This window comes from Diorhabda carinulata, chromosome 5 (assembly GCF_026250575.1).
Source record: "Diorhabda carinulata isolate Delta chromosome 5, icDioCari1.1, whole genome shotgun sequence".
Taxonomy (NCBI): domain Eukaryota; kingdom Metazoa; phylum Arthropoda; class Insecta; order Coleoptera; family Chrysomelidae; genus Diorhabda; species Diorhabda carinulata.
The window spans coordinates 2,839,068-2,857,952 of NC_079464.1; the positions used below are offsets into that span (position 1 = coordinate 2,839,068).

General features: G+C 31.4%; 2 protein-coding genes across 5 annotated transcripts in view; one reads left to right on the forward strand and one right to left on the reverse strand.

Moving 5' to 3' along the window:
- The first annotated feature begins 956 nt into the window (after positions 1–956).
- LOC130894227 (DDB1- and CUL4-associated factor 13-like) lies at positions 957–3,792 on the forward strand. Its single transcript, XM_057800878.1, has 6 exons — positions 957–1,701; positions 1,759–1,857; positions 1,925–2,228; positions 3,057–3,211; positions 3,284–3,429; positions 3,492–3,792. The coding sequence occupies exons 1-6, from the start codon at positions 1,320–1,322 to the stop codon at positions 3,741–3,743; spliced, it is 1,338 nt and encodes a 445-aa protein (XP_057656861.1). The 5' UTR covers positions 957–1,319; the 3' UTR covers positions 3,744–3,792.
- A 55-nt stretch (positions 3,793–3,847) lies between these two features.
- The window catches only part of LOC130894225 (furin-like protease 2), a 217,984-nt gene continuing 202,946 nt past the window's right edge, over positions 3,848–18,885 (reverse strand). For all 4 annotated transcript variants that reach the window (XM_057800875.1, XM_057800873.1, XM_057800876.1 and 1 more), the window contains 12 exons: positions 14,917–15,076; positions 14,080–14,383; positions 13,751–13,920; positions 13,004–13,282; positions 12,240–12,939; positions 10,897–11,084; positions 10,223–10,379; positions 9,442–9,713; positions 9,135–9,379; positions 8,037–8,274; positions 7,799–7,971; positions 3,848–6,428 (listed from right to left, as the gene is read on the reverse strand). In XM_057800875.1, the coding sequence (XP_057656858.1) occupies positions 6,252–6,428; positions 7,799–7,971; positions 8,037–8,274; positions 9,135–9,379; positions 9,442–9,713; positions 10,223–10,379; positions 10,897–11,084; positions 12,240–12,939; positions 13,004–13,282; positions 13,751–13,920; positions 14,080–14,383; positions 14,917–15,076 (3,063 nt within the window). In that variant the 3' untranslated portion in view covers positions 3,848–6,251. The remainder of the gene's footprint in view (positions 6,429–7,798; positions 7,972–8,036; positions 8,275–9,134; positions 9,380–9,441; positions 9,714–10,222; positions 10,380–10,896; positions 11,085–12,239; positions 12,940–13,003; positions 13,283–13,750; positions 13,921–14,079; positions 14,384–14,916; positions 15,077–18,885) is intronic.

The window sequence follows — 18,885 nt, forward strand, 5'->3', positions numbered from 1 at the left end:
AACAGTAGTCAATTTATTGAAGAATTCTTCTAATGCAAAGGATTTAGGTAAAATAAAGAATTTTCTAGGTATGGATATAACATGGACAGAAAATAAAATAGTAATTAATCAGAAGAAGTCTAGAGGAGCTGCTAGACAGGTTTAACATGAAACAATGTAAATCGAAAACAACACCGATGGTCAAAGGATTTCAATACGAAAGCGAAATAATAGAAGTACCTTATAGACAAATAATAGGAGGATTTATGTACCTGTCCACAACCACTTTTTCAGTATTTATTTGACACCTACAGTTGAAGTATGGAACGCAGCGAAAAGAATCTTACGTTATTTGCAGGGAACAAAAGAAATGGGGCTAACGATCTACAAAAACACTACTGATGAAATTAAACTAGTGGGATATTCAGATGCTGATTGGACAACAGATACGACTGACAGAAAGAGTGTAAGTGGTTGCATAATACTGTATGTAATGAATCCGATATTATGGTTTTCAAAGAAGCAAAACTGTGTAGCATTATCTACGGCAGAAGCTGATTATGTGGCAGCGGCTAGTTCTGCTCAAGAGCTAGTGAATATAAAGGGTATTTTGAGTGATTTTAATATTATTATCGGCGCAGTTCATTATTGTTATAATAAAAGTTCTACTTTAATGTCAAAGTCCAATGAAAATTCTAAGATAGCGAAGCACATAGATATTAAGAATCGTTTTTTAAAAGACTTAGTAACGAAAAAAGAAAATGCTGTAAGTTATGTGTCAACAGAACAAAATTTAGCTGATATATTAACAACCTTTAGTTAAGGATACTTTCATTTACTTAAGAGGAAAAGTAAGTGTAGTCTAAGATTTGTTTGCTAAGTAGTTAAGTTGTGATTTTCATGTATCATTGTATGGAACATTTTAATCGAGGAGGAGTGTTAGATGGTAAAATGTTAGCACTTCATGTATGTCAGTTGTCTAAGTTGTCGCTGAAAATGATATGTAATGTAGCAAGTATATTTTTCTTTATATATTAATAAAATATTCAAACTTCAAGAAAGTAATCATTATTTCAATGCAAGAAGGCTCTTCCAAGTAATAATCAAACTCTTATCATTTATATAATAAGATAAGCACTATGTGGTGAAAAATAGTAGATCTATTAGTGTATTTAATCACTTTCCATATGTATTGAACTCCTATCTACCTCACAGCTATTCAATCTTTTAATTTCTGTAAAAAAGAAGAAGACAATTTTTTACTTTATAGGTTATGTGTATTTACAAATACACCACGTTTTTAACTATCCAACAAAGTTTATAATGCGAAACTAGTTAAAATGAAAGTTAAAATATTAACAAGAAATCCTGATGAATATTTAAGAGAAACTAAACTCGATATACACAAAGTACAACGCAATTACGATCCCGATTTACATCCATTCGAAGCCGCCAGAGAATACACGAGAGCTTTAAACGCAGTTAAATTAGAAAAAGTTTTCGCTAAACCGTTTGTAGGTAATTTAGATGGACATCGTGATGGCGTTTCAATCCTCGCAAAACACCCTAAAAAACTCTCTACATTGATAAGCGGTGCATATGACGGTGAAGTAAGAGTATGGGATCTACCACGAAGAATGTGTTTAAGAGAATTCATTGCACACGATGGAATTGTTAGAGGAATCGTTTATTCCCCCAAAGGGGAACGTTTCATAACAGTAGGTGAGTTTAAAAAAAAGTTATTTTTGTTAATAAAAATGATGAAAAATTGTTTTAAAGGCGATGATAAGTGTATTAAAACTTGGAATTCGATTGCGCCACAATTTGGAGAAGACGAGGAACCGATTAACACGATTTTAAGCAAAACTGTCTTAACAGGTAAATTTGAAATCAACGTTATTGTCGATTTTTTACAGATTCTTGTGTTTTTATTATTGTTATTTAGGAATATCTCATCATTTGAAAAAACCTATTTATGCGACTTCCGGAGAAATATGTCAACTGTGGGAGGAGAGTAGAAACGAACCAATACGTACGATCGAATGGGGTGCAGACAGTTTACATGATATCAGTTTCAATCCCGTGGAAACTAATATCTTATCGTCATGTGCTAGCGATAGGAGCATTATTTTATATGATATGAGGGAGAAATTACCCCTCAGGAAAGTTATTATGAAGTTAAGGACGAATAAACTGTCATGGAATCCGATGGAACCTTTTATTTTCACTTGCGCAAATGAAGATTACAAGTTAGTTTTGATTTTGTTACCAGTTTTGATCTCTCACTCTTACCTTTTTCTGTTTATTTTTAGAATTTTATTTTCTTTCATATTTAATATGTTTGACTGATGTTAAAACTTGTAATATACAAGTTTTTACCACTTTTATTCAATTTTATTTGAAAATTTCACTGTTTTCACGAATTTCACATTATTTTCCAACAATTTCTCAATTTTCATTAACATTTAGTATGTTTCACATTATTTGTAAACAATTCAACCATTTTCACATGTTTTAATGATCAATCTCAAGTTTTTTCAGATTTTTCATCTTTTTTCACAATGTCACCTTTTAAAATTATATTTGACTTCATTGAATGATCATTTTTCACCTTATAACCATTGACATGTTTTTTGTTAACAATTTCACTATTTTATTGTCATTTAACATCTTTGAATGATTACTTTTCACCTTTCATTCATTTTACCATTTTTTTTTGGCATTTTACCTTTGTCATATGGTTTTAGTGATAATTTCAAGTTTTTTTAGATTCTCCACCATTTTTTCAAAAATTTTACCTTTTAAAATGACATGCAATATCAGTGAATGATGATTTTTCACCTTATACCCATTTGACATGTTTTTTGTTGAGAATTTGACTATTTTATTGACATTTGACACCTTCTAACCATTTAAAATGTTTTTTTATCACCTTTTTACATGGTTTTCATGATAATTTCTACGTTTTGAAAGATTTTTTGCACTTTTTTCAACAATTTCACCTTTTAACAATTTGACTTGTTGGTTTTATATATACGATTTCACTTTTTTTATAAACTCAATCGATTATTTTCTAGTTTATATACATTTGATACTCGTTCTTTGAAACATCCTACCAACGTCCACGTAGACCACGTCGCCGCCGTAACATACATCGATTACGCCCCAACAGGCAAAGAATTCGTATCCTGCAGTTACGATAAATCGATAAGAATATTTGAATGCGCCAAAGGTAAAGAGAAAAAAAGTCGATAATTTCAAAATTGTTCTTCGAATAAAATCGCGATTTTCCAAAATATTCCAGGGCATTCCAGAGAAATATACCACACGAAAAGAATGCAAAGATTAACTTGCGTTTCGTGGTCTTTGGATAACAAATACATTTTGAGCGGTTCTGACGAAATGAACATACGAATATGGAAAGCGAGGGCGTCGGAAAAATTGGGGCCGGTAAATATCGATAACGATCGAAAAAAAACAAGTGTCAAATTTGATGCGATGATGTTTTTCAGTTGAAACCTAGGGAACGAGCAGCTTTGAGATACAGCGAAGCCCTAAAGGAGAAATTCGCCAGCCATCCGCAGATTAAGCGAATAGCCAGACACAGACAAGTCCCGAAGCATATCTATAACGCCCAAGGGGAATTACGAACCATCAAGATGAAATTGAAGAGGAAGGAGGATAATAGAAGGGCCCATTCGAAACCGGGAGAAGTTCCCTTCGTTCCGGAAAGACGAAAACACGTCGTCAAAGAACAACAGTGATTTTTTTTTAATGTAAAAATTCGATTTTTTATAAAACTTTTTGATTATCGTCGGAGGTTTTTTATTTTGGACGGGGAAGGGAGGTTGGAAAAGAGATAATTAAAAACACAGTTACAATCAATTTATTTTGATAATAAAATGAAATTAATTTGTATAAAATATAAAGCAATTTATTTAGATCAAAATTGGATATTTTTTACGTTATTTTGGAAATTTAAAGTTTTCGTTTCCTATGGAAACACATTAAAAAAATTGGGGTGGTCTATTTACAAATCAAAATATTTTTTTGAGCGAGTCGAAAAAAAAAAAACAATTCATATTAATAATTATCAACTATCCCTCGCATTAAAAACATTTATTCATTAATAAACAACAAATAAAATAACGAATTTTAATGACGTTGGTATAGGTCTAGTTTTTCTTTTATACAAATGACAGTTATAGGTTAAGTGTCGATTATACTATTCCCGAAATTGATCTAGTTTAACCGATTTAAATAGTTTAGAAACAAACTTCGTCTGAGGGACTAGTATAGTAGACATTTGACAGAAAGTATGACAGTTAGAAATGTCATTAATTTTATAGCGTTTCTACGAGGTGCGTAAGAAATTTTCCTCAGATAAAAATCGTAAAAACGTTGACTCGCTCTTTTTTTAAAACGAGATTCGCGAAATAATAAAACTCGAATGGGGGAGAATTTAATTAATATATTATGTTTGGACCACCTATATCACCGAAATGACGCAACAACTTACGAATTTGGGACGTACAAATGGTAAAATTTCATAAATAACTTTGAGAAACAATTTACCTAATTTGATTATATACAAAGTGTACATTTAAAAATAACTATATTTATTACGACATGAAATATCAAGAGCACTTAAGTTTCGCTTCTTATAATTTAACGTTTTTTTCTTCTTTTTTTACATTGAGCTGTCTTCATTGTTATATGTTGGTGATGTAATAATTAAACCAGAGTTAAAAATTTAAAAAAAAATCATAAAAACCGTTGTTTTTTACAAAAAGTTGATACCATGTTAAAGACTGTACTCGTTGATTTTCGAATAAAAAATCAATTACTGCAACATTAAAAGCTGAATCGATTTGTAGCTCATAAAGTTTCAAGTGGAATAATCGATTTGTGTAATGTCAAAACTTGAATCGATTTTTTTAGTAGTTTCCAAACAGTTTATTGAATTTTAAACGAAATAATCGATTCCTGCAATTTTTTCTTGATTGATAATAATTTTCGATCGAAAAAATCGACTTCTAAAATGTTAAAAGTTGCATCGATTTGCACTTTGTTTCAAACTGTTAATCAACTTTCGATCGCCATAATCTATTTTTTCAATGTCAAAAGTTTTTCATTATTTAGTAACAGTTTATTTTTTTTATGAAACAATCGATTCCTGCAACATCAAAAGTTGAATCAATTTGCACTTTGTTTCAAACTGTTTATTAATTGATTTATGTAATGTCAAAACTTGAATCGATTTTTTAGTATTTTCCAAACAGTTTATTGATTTTTAAACGAAATAATTGATTCCTGCAACATCAAAAGTTGAATCAATTTGCACTTTGAAACAAACAGTTAATTAATAAACAGTTTGAAACAAAGTGTTTATTAATCGATTTGTGTAATGTCAAAAGTTGAATCGATTTTTCAGTAGTTTTTAAACAGTTTATTGAATTTATGAAAATTGCATTATTGTAATACCGAGTTTTTCCCTAGATCTGGGGAAATATAGAAAACGCCAAGTACGTTACGACGTTGCCAAAACTAAAAGTAACTTCATCTAAATTCAAATACGATTTGAAAGAAAATTACAGAAATTACATTATTGCCGCGCATAATCTTTCTTTTGTTTCGTAGAAACGTAAGCGAATGTTACGGTGTTTCCAAAAGTAATTTTCTCAATCCGAATATCATTTCAAAGAAAAATACATAGATTACGTTGTTGCCACGCGTAATATTTCCCCAGATTCGGGGAAATATGTATATCGTCATATAGAAGATGCGGACGTTGCGGTGTTGTCAAACGTAGTTTTTTTTCGCATTTTAAGGGAAATTTAACGTCAATATCGCGAGTAAATAGAATAATGAATGTAAATAGAGAGATTTTAACGGTAAGTATATTTTAGTTTCGATTTAATTACTAAAAAAAATCGATTTACACTCGAATTTTTTAATGGAGGGGGTTGTTTATTTTTTTTTATAAAAATATACGTATACAATAATAAAGTAAATATACAATCTTAAATAGAATTAATAAAACTTAATAAGTAGTATACGGAATGAGAATTTTCGAGATTTTATTATCTTTTTATTTCTTAACCGATTCATTTTTCGAAAAAATAAAAATTAACCCGCTGGCGTACAACATCCAATGAAGACAGTATTTTTTTTGTTCGTATCAAATATTTACACTATGTAGTATGTTTAAAATTTTCTTCTTTTTTACTGAATATACCTTTATCCTTTCGTTTTCCGTGTGCATTTTCATTTCAACAAGATGTCTTTTCCGGTTTTGGCGTCGTTATCAGATTACGTCCGTCGGAACTGTCCGAATCGCTGGAATCGTCGTCGTCGCTTACTGATACAACGTTGTAATTACAAGTTACTTTCGGTTTTTTTATCGATACTTTACTGTAACCACGCTGGTGGGCTTGCAAACTATTCTTCTGTAAAATAAAGCCGAAAAAAAATCGATAAATATGCGAATTTCCGATAATATACGAAATTTAATTAAACATGACAACGTCGCACAATCTAATATATCGGAATATATCATATTTGTTATTAACGGAATTAATTTATAAACAAAAATTTTATCGATTCGTGATGTTGTCAGTTATTATAAGCATAATGATGATAGATTAAGAAAATCTATTACGCGACGTTGTCATGTCTAACTAAATTTCGTATATAATCGGATAATCTCATGCATATTGGATTTACATTGAAATCAAATTTCCGATTATATACGAAAGTTAGTTAGACGTTACAACGTCAAATAATCGATTTTCGTCGTTGTCATGTTTAATAGAATATCGGATTTTATTGAAAAAATGAAGTTTATGCTAAATTTTCAAAAAATTTCGACAAATACACGAGACATAATCTATTTTCCCATTATATAAATAATCTAGATAAACTTGACAACAACAACGTCGCAGATTCGAATTTCTCAATTTTACAGCAAAATATGGAGATTGCGATGTTGCCAAACGACGTTTTTCTTAAAATTTAGAGAAATAAAAAAGTTGCTTAAAATATCGAAATTTTAACGAAATTTTGCTTGAAATTTAGTAGAATAGGAAAGTTACTTTGAATTATATTTAGCATTTTTGCAAACGTAACTTTTGTAAAATCTGAGGAAATATATAGAAAAGATCTTTTAAACAACTATACCATTATTACAGTGTTACCAATCGAAAATTTCCGTTAAATTCAAAGAAATACCAAAGTTATTTGAACAAAAATGTATATAACTGCTACACAGTTGCCAAACGTAATTCATCGAAAAGCTTTGGGAAATTTCCGATTATATCCGAAATTGAATTAGACTTGACAGCATCGCATAATCGAATTTCGTAGTTGTCCGTAAAATATCGAAATGTGAAAAAACATAAAAAAAAATTCTAGACAAATATATGGTGATTATAATGTTGCCACGCGTAGTTTTTCCTCTAGAATCGAGGATATACCGTAAAGTTATTTCGAAAGTATATAAAAATATATTCTGAAATTTATAATTATTTCAAACAAAAATTCGAAAATTTTCCATTTTCCACAACTTCTCAAATATCATATAATAAAACATTTGGCAACGTTGAAATTTATTTCAATAAGAAATACTAATTAAGTTAATATCGTTATTCAACAGGATGTACGTTTGGCAACAGCGCATCATTTATCTATTCTTTACGGCATTTTGCAAATCTACAGAAAAAAAATATCAGCATCACACTCACGGAATCGGATTTTATGCGACGTTGCCATATTTATCACGATTTCCGGTTATTTCTATAGAAAATAAAAAATGACTCACTTGTAATATAACGAATATCGTTATAAAAAGTATGACGACACACAAACTCGCAATTATCGCAATTCCAGTAACTAAATTAAAAGGATTCACTATTTGTAAAGTCGTTCCCGGTTGGGCGGATAACAGGAGCGCTTCGACGTTGATTTTCCTTTTGGTTTCTTCGTTTTTGCAACCTGAAAAAACGTCGATCAGTTTCATTTACCTAAAAAAAAAAAAGAAAATATCTTCTTTTTCTTACCTGGACAATTCCTACACGAATAATGACATCTCTGACAACCGTATTCGGTTTTGTAGTATCCTTCGGGACAATCGGGACGACATTCGCCGGATAATAGTTGCCAACCGTTCGGACAGCTGACGCATTGATCTGGTCCTGGACCGCTGCAAGTTTTGCAACTCATGTAACAACGTAAGCATATGCCTTTGTCGCTGTAATAACCCGTAGCGCATGTTGTGGCGCATTCGCCGCTTTGTAACTGAAAATAACAATAATTATTCAGAACGAAAATAATCGTTTCTAATAGATTTTTACTTAGAAAACAATTTTATCGGTTCGATTTTACATAAAAACAAATTTTTTCGAGCAAAACGACACGAGAAAATACAATTTTACTTAGAAACAAGCATCCTCAGTTCGATTTTACATAAAATGATTTCTCTCAACCTTATTTTTACACAGAAACGAGCATTCGAAATGAATTTTACATAGAAACGATTTTTTGACTATAATCGAAAGAGAAAGTACATTATTACATAGACACAAGTAACTTTAGCCCATTTTTACATGAAATAAGTTTTTTTCATCCTCTTTTATATATAGAAATAAACATTTGCTGCCCAATTTAAGGGAAACTGTTTACTTTTACTCAAAAACATTCTTCTGAATAATTTTTCAGGTGAAAACGACCTCGTTAATTTATTTTTACATAAAATCGAATAATTTGATTCATTCCAACATAAAAACGAATAATTGTGATTTATTTTTATATAGAAACGAATAATTTTGATTTATTTTTACGTAGAAATGAATAATTGTGTGTTTTTGTTCATTTTTAGACATTAATGAATAATTGTGAACTAGTTTTACATAGAAACGAATAACTTTGTTTACTTTTACATAGAAACGAATAATTTTGATTTATTTTTACGTAGAAATGAATAATTGTGTGATTTTTGTTCATTTTTAGACATTAATGAATAATTGTGATTTAGTTTTACATAGAAACGAATATTTCTGATTTATTTTTAAACAAAAACAACATCTAGAAATGTATATTTCGTATTATAATGATGATATCTTCAAAAACGAATACAAAAATTTAAATATTTCACTTACCTGTAATCCGCTTTTACATTCGGTACAATTAGTTTTGGCGACGCATCTCTCGCACACGTGCAAACAAGGTTCGCATATTTGACTATCCCTTTCGTTATAAAACCCTTTATTACATTTTCCCACGCATTTAGTACCTTGAAGTATCAACGGACTTGCGCACGATATGCACGCCTTTTCCGTCGGACCGTCGCACGAATCGCAAGTCGAATGACAAGGTTTACACAAACCGTTATCGTAATATTGATCTGTAATAAACGAGAAAATTATTCGTTCGAACGGACTCGATTTAAATCGGTCTCGTACTCACCTACGTCGCATTTATCACTATTTTGCGAAACGCATCTGCCTTTACTGTTCACCTTCCAATCGTCCAAACACGATATACAAGTCGTCTTATTACATTCGCTACAACCGGGCGGACATTCTATACATTCTTTTTGTTGAACGTCGGCGTAATGGTGAGCCGGACATTCTTTAACGCAACGACCTTCGTGCCAATATCTACCGTAAGGGCACGAAACGCATTGCGAACTATTCGAACCGCTACAAGTTTCGCACGATTCGTGACAAGACGCGCAGCTACAAAATTAATCGAATTCTTCAATCGATTCTTGAATCGAACTAATATATAATCGATTGTAATATTGAATAAATCACCGATTCTGGCATCAGATAATGAAACGATTAGGTTTAATCGATTCGGAAATAGAACAAATAATCGATTCTACAAATTAATACTCAGACGATTATAAAATTGGCGGTTTAATCGATTCGGAAATCGATTTTGCAATTCAATATTCAAACGATCACGAAATTAAAAATTTAATCGATTCGGAAATCGAACATATAATCGATACTGGAATATTGCGTTTAATCGATTCTAAATCTGAAACGTTTCAACGATTCAACAACAAATTCAACAATATTTGAACGATATTGAAATTTGACACGATTCTGAAATAGAACAAATAATCGATTTTACAATCGATTTTGCTATTTAATATTCAAAAGAATGAGTAATCGATTCCTAAATCGAATATATAATCGATTCCATTAACGTAACTTTGATAAATATGCGAGGAAATTACCCGTAATCATCGGTTTCGTAAGTACTAAGCGGACACGAAGCTAAACATTTATTTTGGAATAATAATAAGTGATGATCACAGCTGGTACAATGGTCTGGTCTATCTTGACAACCGGCGCAGTTCGGTTGACACGGAATACAAGTTTTATCAGCGAAATCTAAAATAACATCCACTTATAATAATGAATCTTTCCTAGAACCCTCGTATCGTAATAACTCGCACCCAATATACCAACTCTTCTACTGACAAATAACGCGAAGTCGATCCTGTTCGATTACGATGATAGAATAAAATTTGCTGAACGCTACACAATAGAACCGGCTTCACGGTTTACGTCGGTAGACGAGTTCGTAACAAAACAGATCAAAGGACAATATTAATGAAGAAATTATTTTTTTTAGTGTTTTGTTGATTATTCGGAAAACAAATCATTTTTTCACAATATAATGTCGTTTATTTGATAGAAGGAATTATTGTTCTCAGTGTTTTATGGCTCATTTAAAAAAAAATTATCTTTTTTCAGTATATTCTCTCTCAGTGTATTGTTGTTTATTATTTTCTCACAGTAAATTATTCGAAATTTTATTGCATACAAAATATATTATTATTCTTTCAGTGTATAGTAAATTATTTAAATTTTTGTTAATATTATTTTTTATAAATGTCAAACTTACTTTCGTAATACCCTTCCGGACATTGTTGCAAACATATATCTAAATCGAGAACTCTAACGTGACCAGGCGAACAAGTTAAACAACATTTTTGATCCGGTCCTGTACATGTTTCGCATGCTTCGTGACACGGTTGACAGACGTTCTGAGAATCCGCGTAACTCCTTGGAGGACAAGTCGAAACACACGTTCTAAAAACATTTGCAACAAAACTTGAAAATTCACAAGTGCATATCCAAAATATAATTAAAAATTTGTTTACTAATATTTATATTACGTAAAAGAATGAATTTTATTTTTGTATTTGAAAAATACAATACATTATATGAAAAATACTAGTTTTGTATATGTAAAAACAGCTGATTATCAACATTCAACAATTTTTTTTTTGTATTATAACGTAAAATGAAAAATTATATCACTTAATTCCACGAAAACTAGTTATAATTCTTACAACACGATTATTTCACAATACTGCTAATGTTAAACAACTAATTGTTCCACGTATGAAATGTAACATTTTTCTTGTTACTGATATAATACCATATTATAAATTGTTTATTACAACACCTAATAATAAAAAAAAGTAGTAATGTATATAGAATAATAATGAAATGATTGTAATAAAATCATCAATTTATAAAATTTAAATTAAAAACGACAAATACGATAGCAGGAAATTCTAATATTGTTTGGGAATAATAGATCTCACAACACTGGAAAACGATATCGCACTACTACCAACTATTAGAATACAATCTTTCCTAATACTAGCGCAATGATTTCAATTTATGTTTTAGTAATATTTAAATTTTATTCAGTAATTGTTACTCAAAATATGGAAATTATATTATTATATTTAAGAAAAATGTTTTTGATTATTATAAGGGATATTAATATGAATATTTTCATTAATTAATAAATAATATATATAATAAAAAAAAGAAAGTAATAAAAATCATTGTTGTCTACGATGTAAAAAATTGACAGTTGATTTAGACATCATATAAATACGCGGCTTTGCCGTATTTTTAATATTTCCTTGAACATGTACAAATGAGATAATAATAATTTTGAAAATTATTAAAAATCCATAAAAATAATGAAAAAAACTTGAATCAAATAATAATTTTAATTTGTTTATTGTATAACTGTTACTTTACATTTGATCATATTTAACCAATGTTGCGACATTTAGTATATTTTCTTAAATATAGGTTAAAAATTTTATTTATTGAATTTACTCAAATTGAGTACTGATTAAAAAAAAAATAATAAAATGCTAAATTATATTAAAAATCTGAAAAAAAATGTACTGATTTCAAATTTAAAAACAAAAAACTCACTTGTCCATCCTTTTATTCCTGCAGGCTATACACTTCGTAGGACCCCTACCGAAACACCCTTGTTCGTCACATTGTTCGTCGCAACCCTCTTTAGTTTCTTGGTCGTTATTTTCGATATCATTATCATCTCGAACTTTTTTATCGTTAATAGATTTAACGGTTTCTCGTCGTTCCGAACCGGAAAAAGCGTAAATATTAGGAAAATCCTGAAAATTCCTGAACAGATTATCCTCGAAAAAATTATTCGTTATCGGCGTCACTGGTATAGTTTGTGTAGGAAAAGCGAACGTATTCAAAGGCGATTTCCAAGGCGTCGATCGAGCTCCGTTCGGCGGACGTAATCTGACAGGATTAACGGAAGTACCGTAGAAGATTAACTGCCATTTTTTTAAAACGCCCGGTTGATTTACGTGCCGATTTCCCGAATTAACTATCTGCAATTTCCATCTTCCTTCGGCTTTTTCACCCCAAAAATGAACGCTGAGGAACGGCCATTCGTCGAAATTTGAACTAATCACGTCTCTCGGTCTTTCGAATAGTAGAGTACTGGTAGTACCCATCGGGGAGGTTAGAAGAATACGTAGATTACCCCTAGGAAAAAATCGAAGGGATATTTTACATTGAACGTGTTCTAAAAATCGAACGTCGTTCAAAGTACCACCGCAAGCGTCGACGTCCATGTTAAATTCCAAAGTAGTACCTGAGAATAATAGAAAAAATTATATATATATAAAAAAAACTGATTATTTCCTTATTAGATATACCGTAAGACGGATTGATCGGTCGATCTTCGACGATCTCTTGACTTTTGCAAATATGTTGCGGTGGTACCGTCGTCCATTTTTCGGCTAATGTCACCAATGCTCCGGCGTCCATTAAACCGTAACCGAATTTATGTGAAACCTTCCTTCTAACGCCGTTCACTATCCAACCGGCTTCCTTTTCCAATGGACCCGCTTTCGAAGTTAACACTACGAGGTACTGCATATCCCTCCACGTTAGCGTGGGGTTAGCCTCGAGGGCTAAGGCGCAGATACCGGCAGCTAAACCAAAAACAAAACGACGATTAACAGGTTGGGGCTAGTCTAAATGAAGCTAGAGAGATTTTCAAAGCAAGATAACAGGTTAGGGCTGGTATAGATGAAGCTAGACAGATTTTCAAAGCAATAACAGGTTGGGGCTAGTATAGATGAAGCTAGAGTGATTTTCAAAGCAAGATAACAGGTTGGGGCTAGTCTAGATAAAACTAGTGGGATTTTACTAATAAATTTGAGATTGGGGTTAATCTAGACGATGTTGGAGAGATTTTTAGGGTAAAATAATAGGTTGGGGCTAGCGTAGATGAGGTTAGAGAGATTTTTAGTAATACATAAGGATCTGAGGCTAGTTTAGATGAAGCTAGGGAGATTTTTAGGGCAAGATAATAGGATAGGTCTAGTCTACATGAGGTTAGAGATTTATAGAGATCTTGAGAGATGTTTTTCTAATAAAAATCATGTAAATATTCTCACCTAAAGGCGCAGACGCCGATGTACCGGTGTGTTCCACCGTACAAATATGATCAGAACGCAAACGGGCGTCCATATCGACGGTGGCGACGCTCTTATCGTGTCCGGGAGTACCCGAACTATACGTTGTAGCTAAAGTCGACGAACATTCTTCCAAATACCACGGTTTATACCTGGTACCAAAAGAAAAAAAAAGTATAGATACGAAATCAAGTGTAGGGATGATAGGGGTTGAATATTTGATACTATAACTTATATATTTCGAAAATTAAACGAAAATTGAGAAAAAAAATATAATTTTCGTGTTTAAATATGAAAAAAATATGTCTTACCCGCCTTGAGTAGCACTCGATATACTCAAAGTAAAAATGCTATTCGTATATCCGTCGCAATTACAGGAATCTGTATGTCTACCGCCATTACCAGAAGCCCATACAAAAATCGATCCTTTTCCTTTCCTTCCGCTGGTAACCCCGTATATAAACGCCCTTCTCGCTAAAGGACCTGGACCGTCAACGGTTTTACCGTCATCTTCAGGACCCCAAGAGGCGCTATAAATATCGATGTGTTCAGGGTTTAATCCCAAAGCACGAGCTTCGACCGCGTCGTTTACGACGCCATCCAACATACGTACACCTGAAATTATTACACATTTCTTTATACGTACTGAAAACATTGTAAATTCGGCAACGATGTACAACGTGTTATATATTCAAAGTAAACGTACTGTTGAGAAAAAAAGAAGAATTTAACCGCAATTTCGATGGATATGTTTTCGGTAATTAAAAAAAAAGAAAAAGGAACGAAAGAAAAGTAATTATAGCTCCCACATCCTGTTCAATCAATCACCGAGAACGTTAAATGAAAAACAACAGACTCATCCGATGTATATTCGCTTTCGAATTCATGTTCGGTGCAGTTTAAATAAAAAAAAAACATCTTTTAATACTCAAATTTCACGTAAAATGTAGTATGGCTCTGAATTATTAATCTATTCACGCCCCTCGTAAAATGAAAACTAATGTATGATGAATTTTTTTTTTGGTGGAATATTCGGATACAAAAAAATTTCTTGTATAACTTAGTGTGTCTTAAAAATTGAATTATTTCGTTAGTTGCATATAAATCTAGTAAATTTTTGAATTGTAATTGAAAATTTTCGTACTTACCACCTATACTGGCGTTATAAGCAACGCCAATACCACAAAATTGATTATAAGCTACGGCAGCTACTTCTCCAGCACATCTCGTACCATGTTTATTATCGCCGTTATCTTGAGGCATGGGGTCATCGTCGTTTCCATTAATATCAGTACTCGCCAATGGATCCTGAAATTGATTCATTAGATGTCCAGTATTTCATACTTCCATGAATAAATGAACCATTTTGAATACTTTAGAGCGCATGCTCTGACCATTCGTATACTTTTAAATGTAATAATACACACTAATCACCAATTTTTTATAAAAAACATGAAAATAAATAAATTTTTTTACATATTTTCTAATTATTAGTATAATAATTAGAAAGTAATAGAAATAATTATATAAAAACAAATTATGACCGTAGTTAATTTGTAATCGAACCTCACATTTTGTTCAAGTTGTATTTTCAATGTTCGTTAATACAAATAAAAATATTTTTAAACGAAATTATCTAAATTAGTAACGTCATCTGTTTTTAAACTAAGGATACACCTAATTACAGTTTGCTATATTAGTGAACTTTTCAAAAACGTACTGTATAGTAAAACCGATGAATTTATAATTAAAATAAAATAATAACGGCAAATCAGTAAATAAAAATTTGTAAATTCGAATTATGATTTAAAATTGATCCTAATAATAGTGACGCCATCTGTCTTCAAACTACGGATACACCTACATACAAATTGCTATATTGGTGAACTTTTAAAAAATGATGGATATATTTATTGATGTATTTATAACTGAAATAAAATGATAATGGCTAATCAGTAAGTAAAAAATTTGTAAACTCAAATTAAGATTAAAAATTGATCGTAATAATAGTAACGCCATCTGTCTTCAAACTACGGATACACCTACATACAAATTGCAATATTGGTGAACTTTTAAAAATGATCGATGTATTTATAATTAAAATAGATTGATATCCGCGAATTGATAAATAAAAATTTGATAACTCAAATTATGATTAAAATTGTTCGTAATAATACTACCACCATTTGTCTTCAAACTACGGATACATCTATTTTCAGTTTGCTATATGAGTAAACTTTTTAAAAACGTACTGTATAGTAAAATCGATGTATTTATAATAAAAATGAAATTATATCGGATAATTAGTAAATTTGATAACTCGAATTATGATTGAAATAGATTGTAATAATAGTAGCGCCATCTGTCTTCGAACAGTTGATACACGTATCTTATAGCAAATACAGTTTACTTTATTATCGATCGACTTTATGATATCTGGATATACCCGTTTAAGACTTAGAAATATATACGGTGGAGAACGAAATTTCCTCTATTTTTACAACAGTTTTCGAAAGAATCTATAGGGAATCATATACGATCCGAAGGGCCTTTGGTGCATGGAGGAGGGTAAAACCACAGAACACGCCATCTGCACGGTTTAAGCCCTTGAGCAAGCATCACAGTTTGTCTAATGAAATCCAAGGGTTCAAGCCTAAGCGTCTGATCGGTGTTTGATCCCTTGACCCCTTGAACGCCACTATGAACTATGAAGGACTAGAAATCAATAATGCCAGCGATTACATAGATCGAAATAAACGATTATTGGTCTTATTTGTGTCCATCTTTATCGGAATGGCGAGAAATCCCGGAGTCAATGACGATCCAAACCTTCAAATTCAACATTATCTTCAACATTTGATCCTATTCAATAGATCACGATGCTCAAGGATCATATTCGATTCAGAAACGATCATAATCGATTCAGAAAGGATCATAATCGATTCATAAAGGATCATAATCGATTCAGAAAGGATCATAATCGATTCAGAATGCGTCATCTTGTATGCCATTTTAAATTTTCCATCGTCTAGATTCAGCGCCCCATGTGAACGTCTGTGATCTATCCCCCCTCCATTTCGACATGTTTTCCACTACGTTCATGTCGTTGCATTAGCATATATTACTACAGACTCATTGGTCTTGCCAAAATTACATTAAATTTCAAAAACGCCTAGAAACTGCTTCAATATGGTAATGAACAAACTCCTCTTCATATCTCTATGGACTGTTAAACATTTTATTGGGCTTTTGCGGCTCTATTTACTCAATGGTATACGATAGGCTCATATAAAAGGAACGCGTTTGAAATTATTACACTACGAGGTATTGGATAAGCGATACGTACGGGGGTTATTCAATAAATATTAATCAAAATTTAATTAATCAAAATTTGTCTGTGTCAGTTTATTTCGAGCCATGGAATAGCGACTATTATAAATTTCGATAGTTAGTAGAACCATCAGATACAACAATTTTACATTGAGACTTCAGTTATAACGAGCATCGATATCTTTTAATTTTTATGGAATTTGAGCAAAACGAAGTGTTAACGTCATGGTGAGATTGATTGTTTCATTTATGGTGTGTTCTACGTCGTCGTTTGGGGTTTTTTATTTAAAAGAATATAGTGGAGTTGTAGCAGAAATTCAGAATCGAATATATAGTTAAAATGTTTCCTCGTAAGTAATTTAGATCCACTTTTTTCGATTCCTTGCTTTTTTCTATTCAGCTCTGGATGTTTTTCTCTTCTTCCAATACTTTTATAAACCGTTTTTTTTGTGTACATCTTTCCCTCTTGCCTTCTGGTATCTTCCGAGTCTTCGTTTATTCTTTTTCATGATCGGTGACTGATTGAAAGGTTTGTAAATTTTATGATTCCACCCTAACTTTGTCTGCTTTCCTTTTTAGTATTTTCGTCTCCAAGATTACCATTTTCTGTATTATTCTATTAACGACCCATCACGTCTAATGCAGTTCAAAATTCCACATTTATTTCGAGAGTTTTTTTCTGTTCAATGCTCTAAAAACTTTTTTTAAAGAATCTCCCTCATTATTTCAGTCGTTATATCGATGAAATGTTTTCTTTTTTCATGTTACTTCCATTGTTTGTTTCGATGATCGCCTATTTATAGATACAATGTTTCGAGAATGTTCCGAATTCAGAATATGAATGTCGTTTCGCTGTTAGAGCGCTCCTAATGCCTCTAAACGTTTTATAGGAGCCCCGTGAAATACGTTGCCGCCTCCTCGTACTTCCATTACATATCTAACGTGTTAACGGAATCGGATTCGTATTAAAAACTTTTACGGCATTTTTTGATGTTTTACTGACGAATTGTCGATATTAAATTCGAGATTTCATCGACTTTTAAAAATTCGGAAGGTGTTTCTTTTTATATAAAATTTCCGTCGAACTTAAAACGATTCGTTTGAAAAAAAATTTAATTCAATACATCTACTGATTTAAAAAAAGTTACATTATAAAAAGTGAGTTTTTTATTACATTTTTTTTATAAGAAGTTTATTTCTTTACAACTATAATTAGTTTAGCGTTTTCGTGATCATACGATTCATTTATCTAATTCCTAGATGTCGGAAGAAGGAGGCTTGACTGGAGGAAGGGAAAGCATCTAAAAAGGAATCCATTTTCTTTTTGTTAAGTTAGGTTATATTATATCAATTAAGTTCGAGTTAGTTCAGCTTCGATTTAGTTTAGTTACATTCTGTTCACTTTAACTTTTATCACGTTAGTTTAGGTTTATTTTAAGTTTGATTAAGTTAGGTTAGGTTAGATTAGGAATTTAAGACATTCAAATTTAATTTATCATCAGTCTTTTACTGATTTCTGTTTCAGTGGATCCTGTGATAAAATAATTCAAAATCTTCAAATATGTTTATCGAAATATCGCAAACAATCTTTTCTCAAACGGAAATTTATCGCAATATCATCTGGAAAGGCGACCGAACTTTCCAACTTTTTGCATTCTTAAGAGACATTACAATGAAAAAGTTTTCTTTCGCGATAATTAGGGTATGAGTTTTCTGTTTACACGACCGTAAAGCCGTTCAGAAACAATTTAAGAATTCTTTCTGAATTTTGTCAAAGTTGAGGCGTC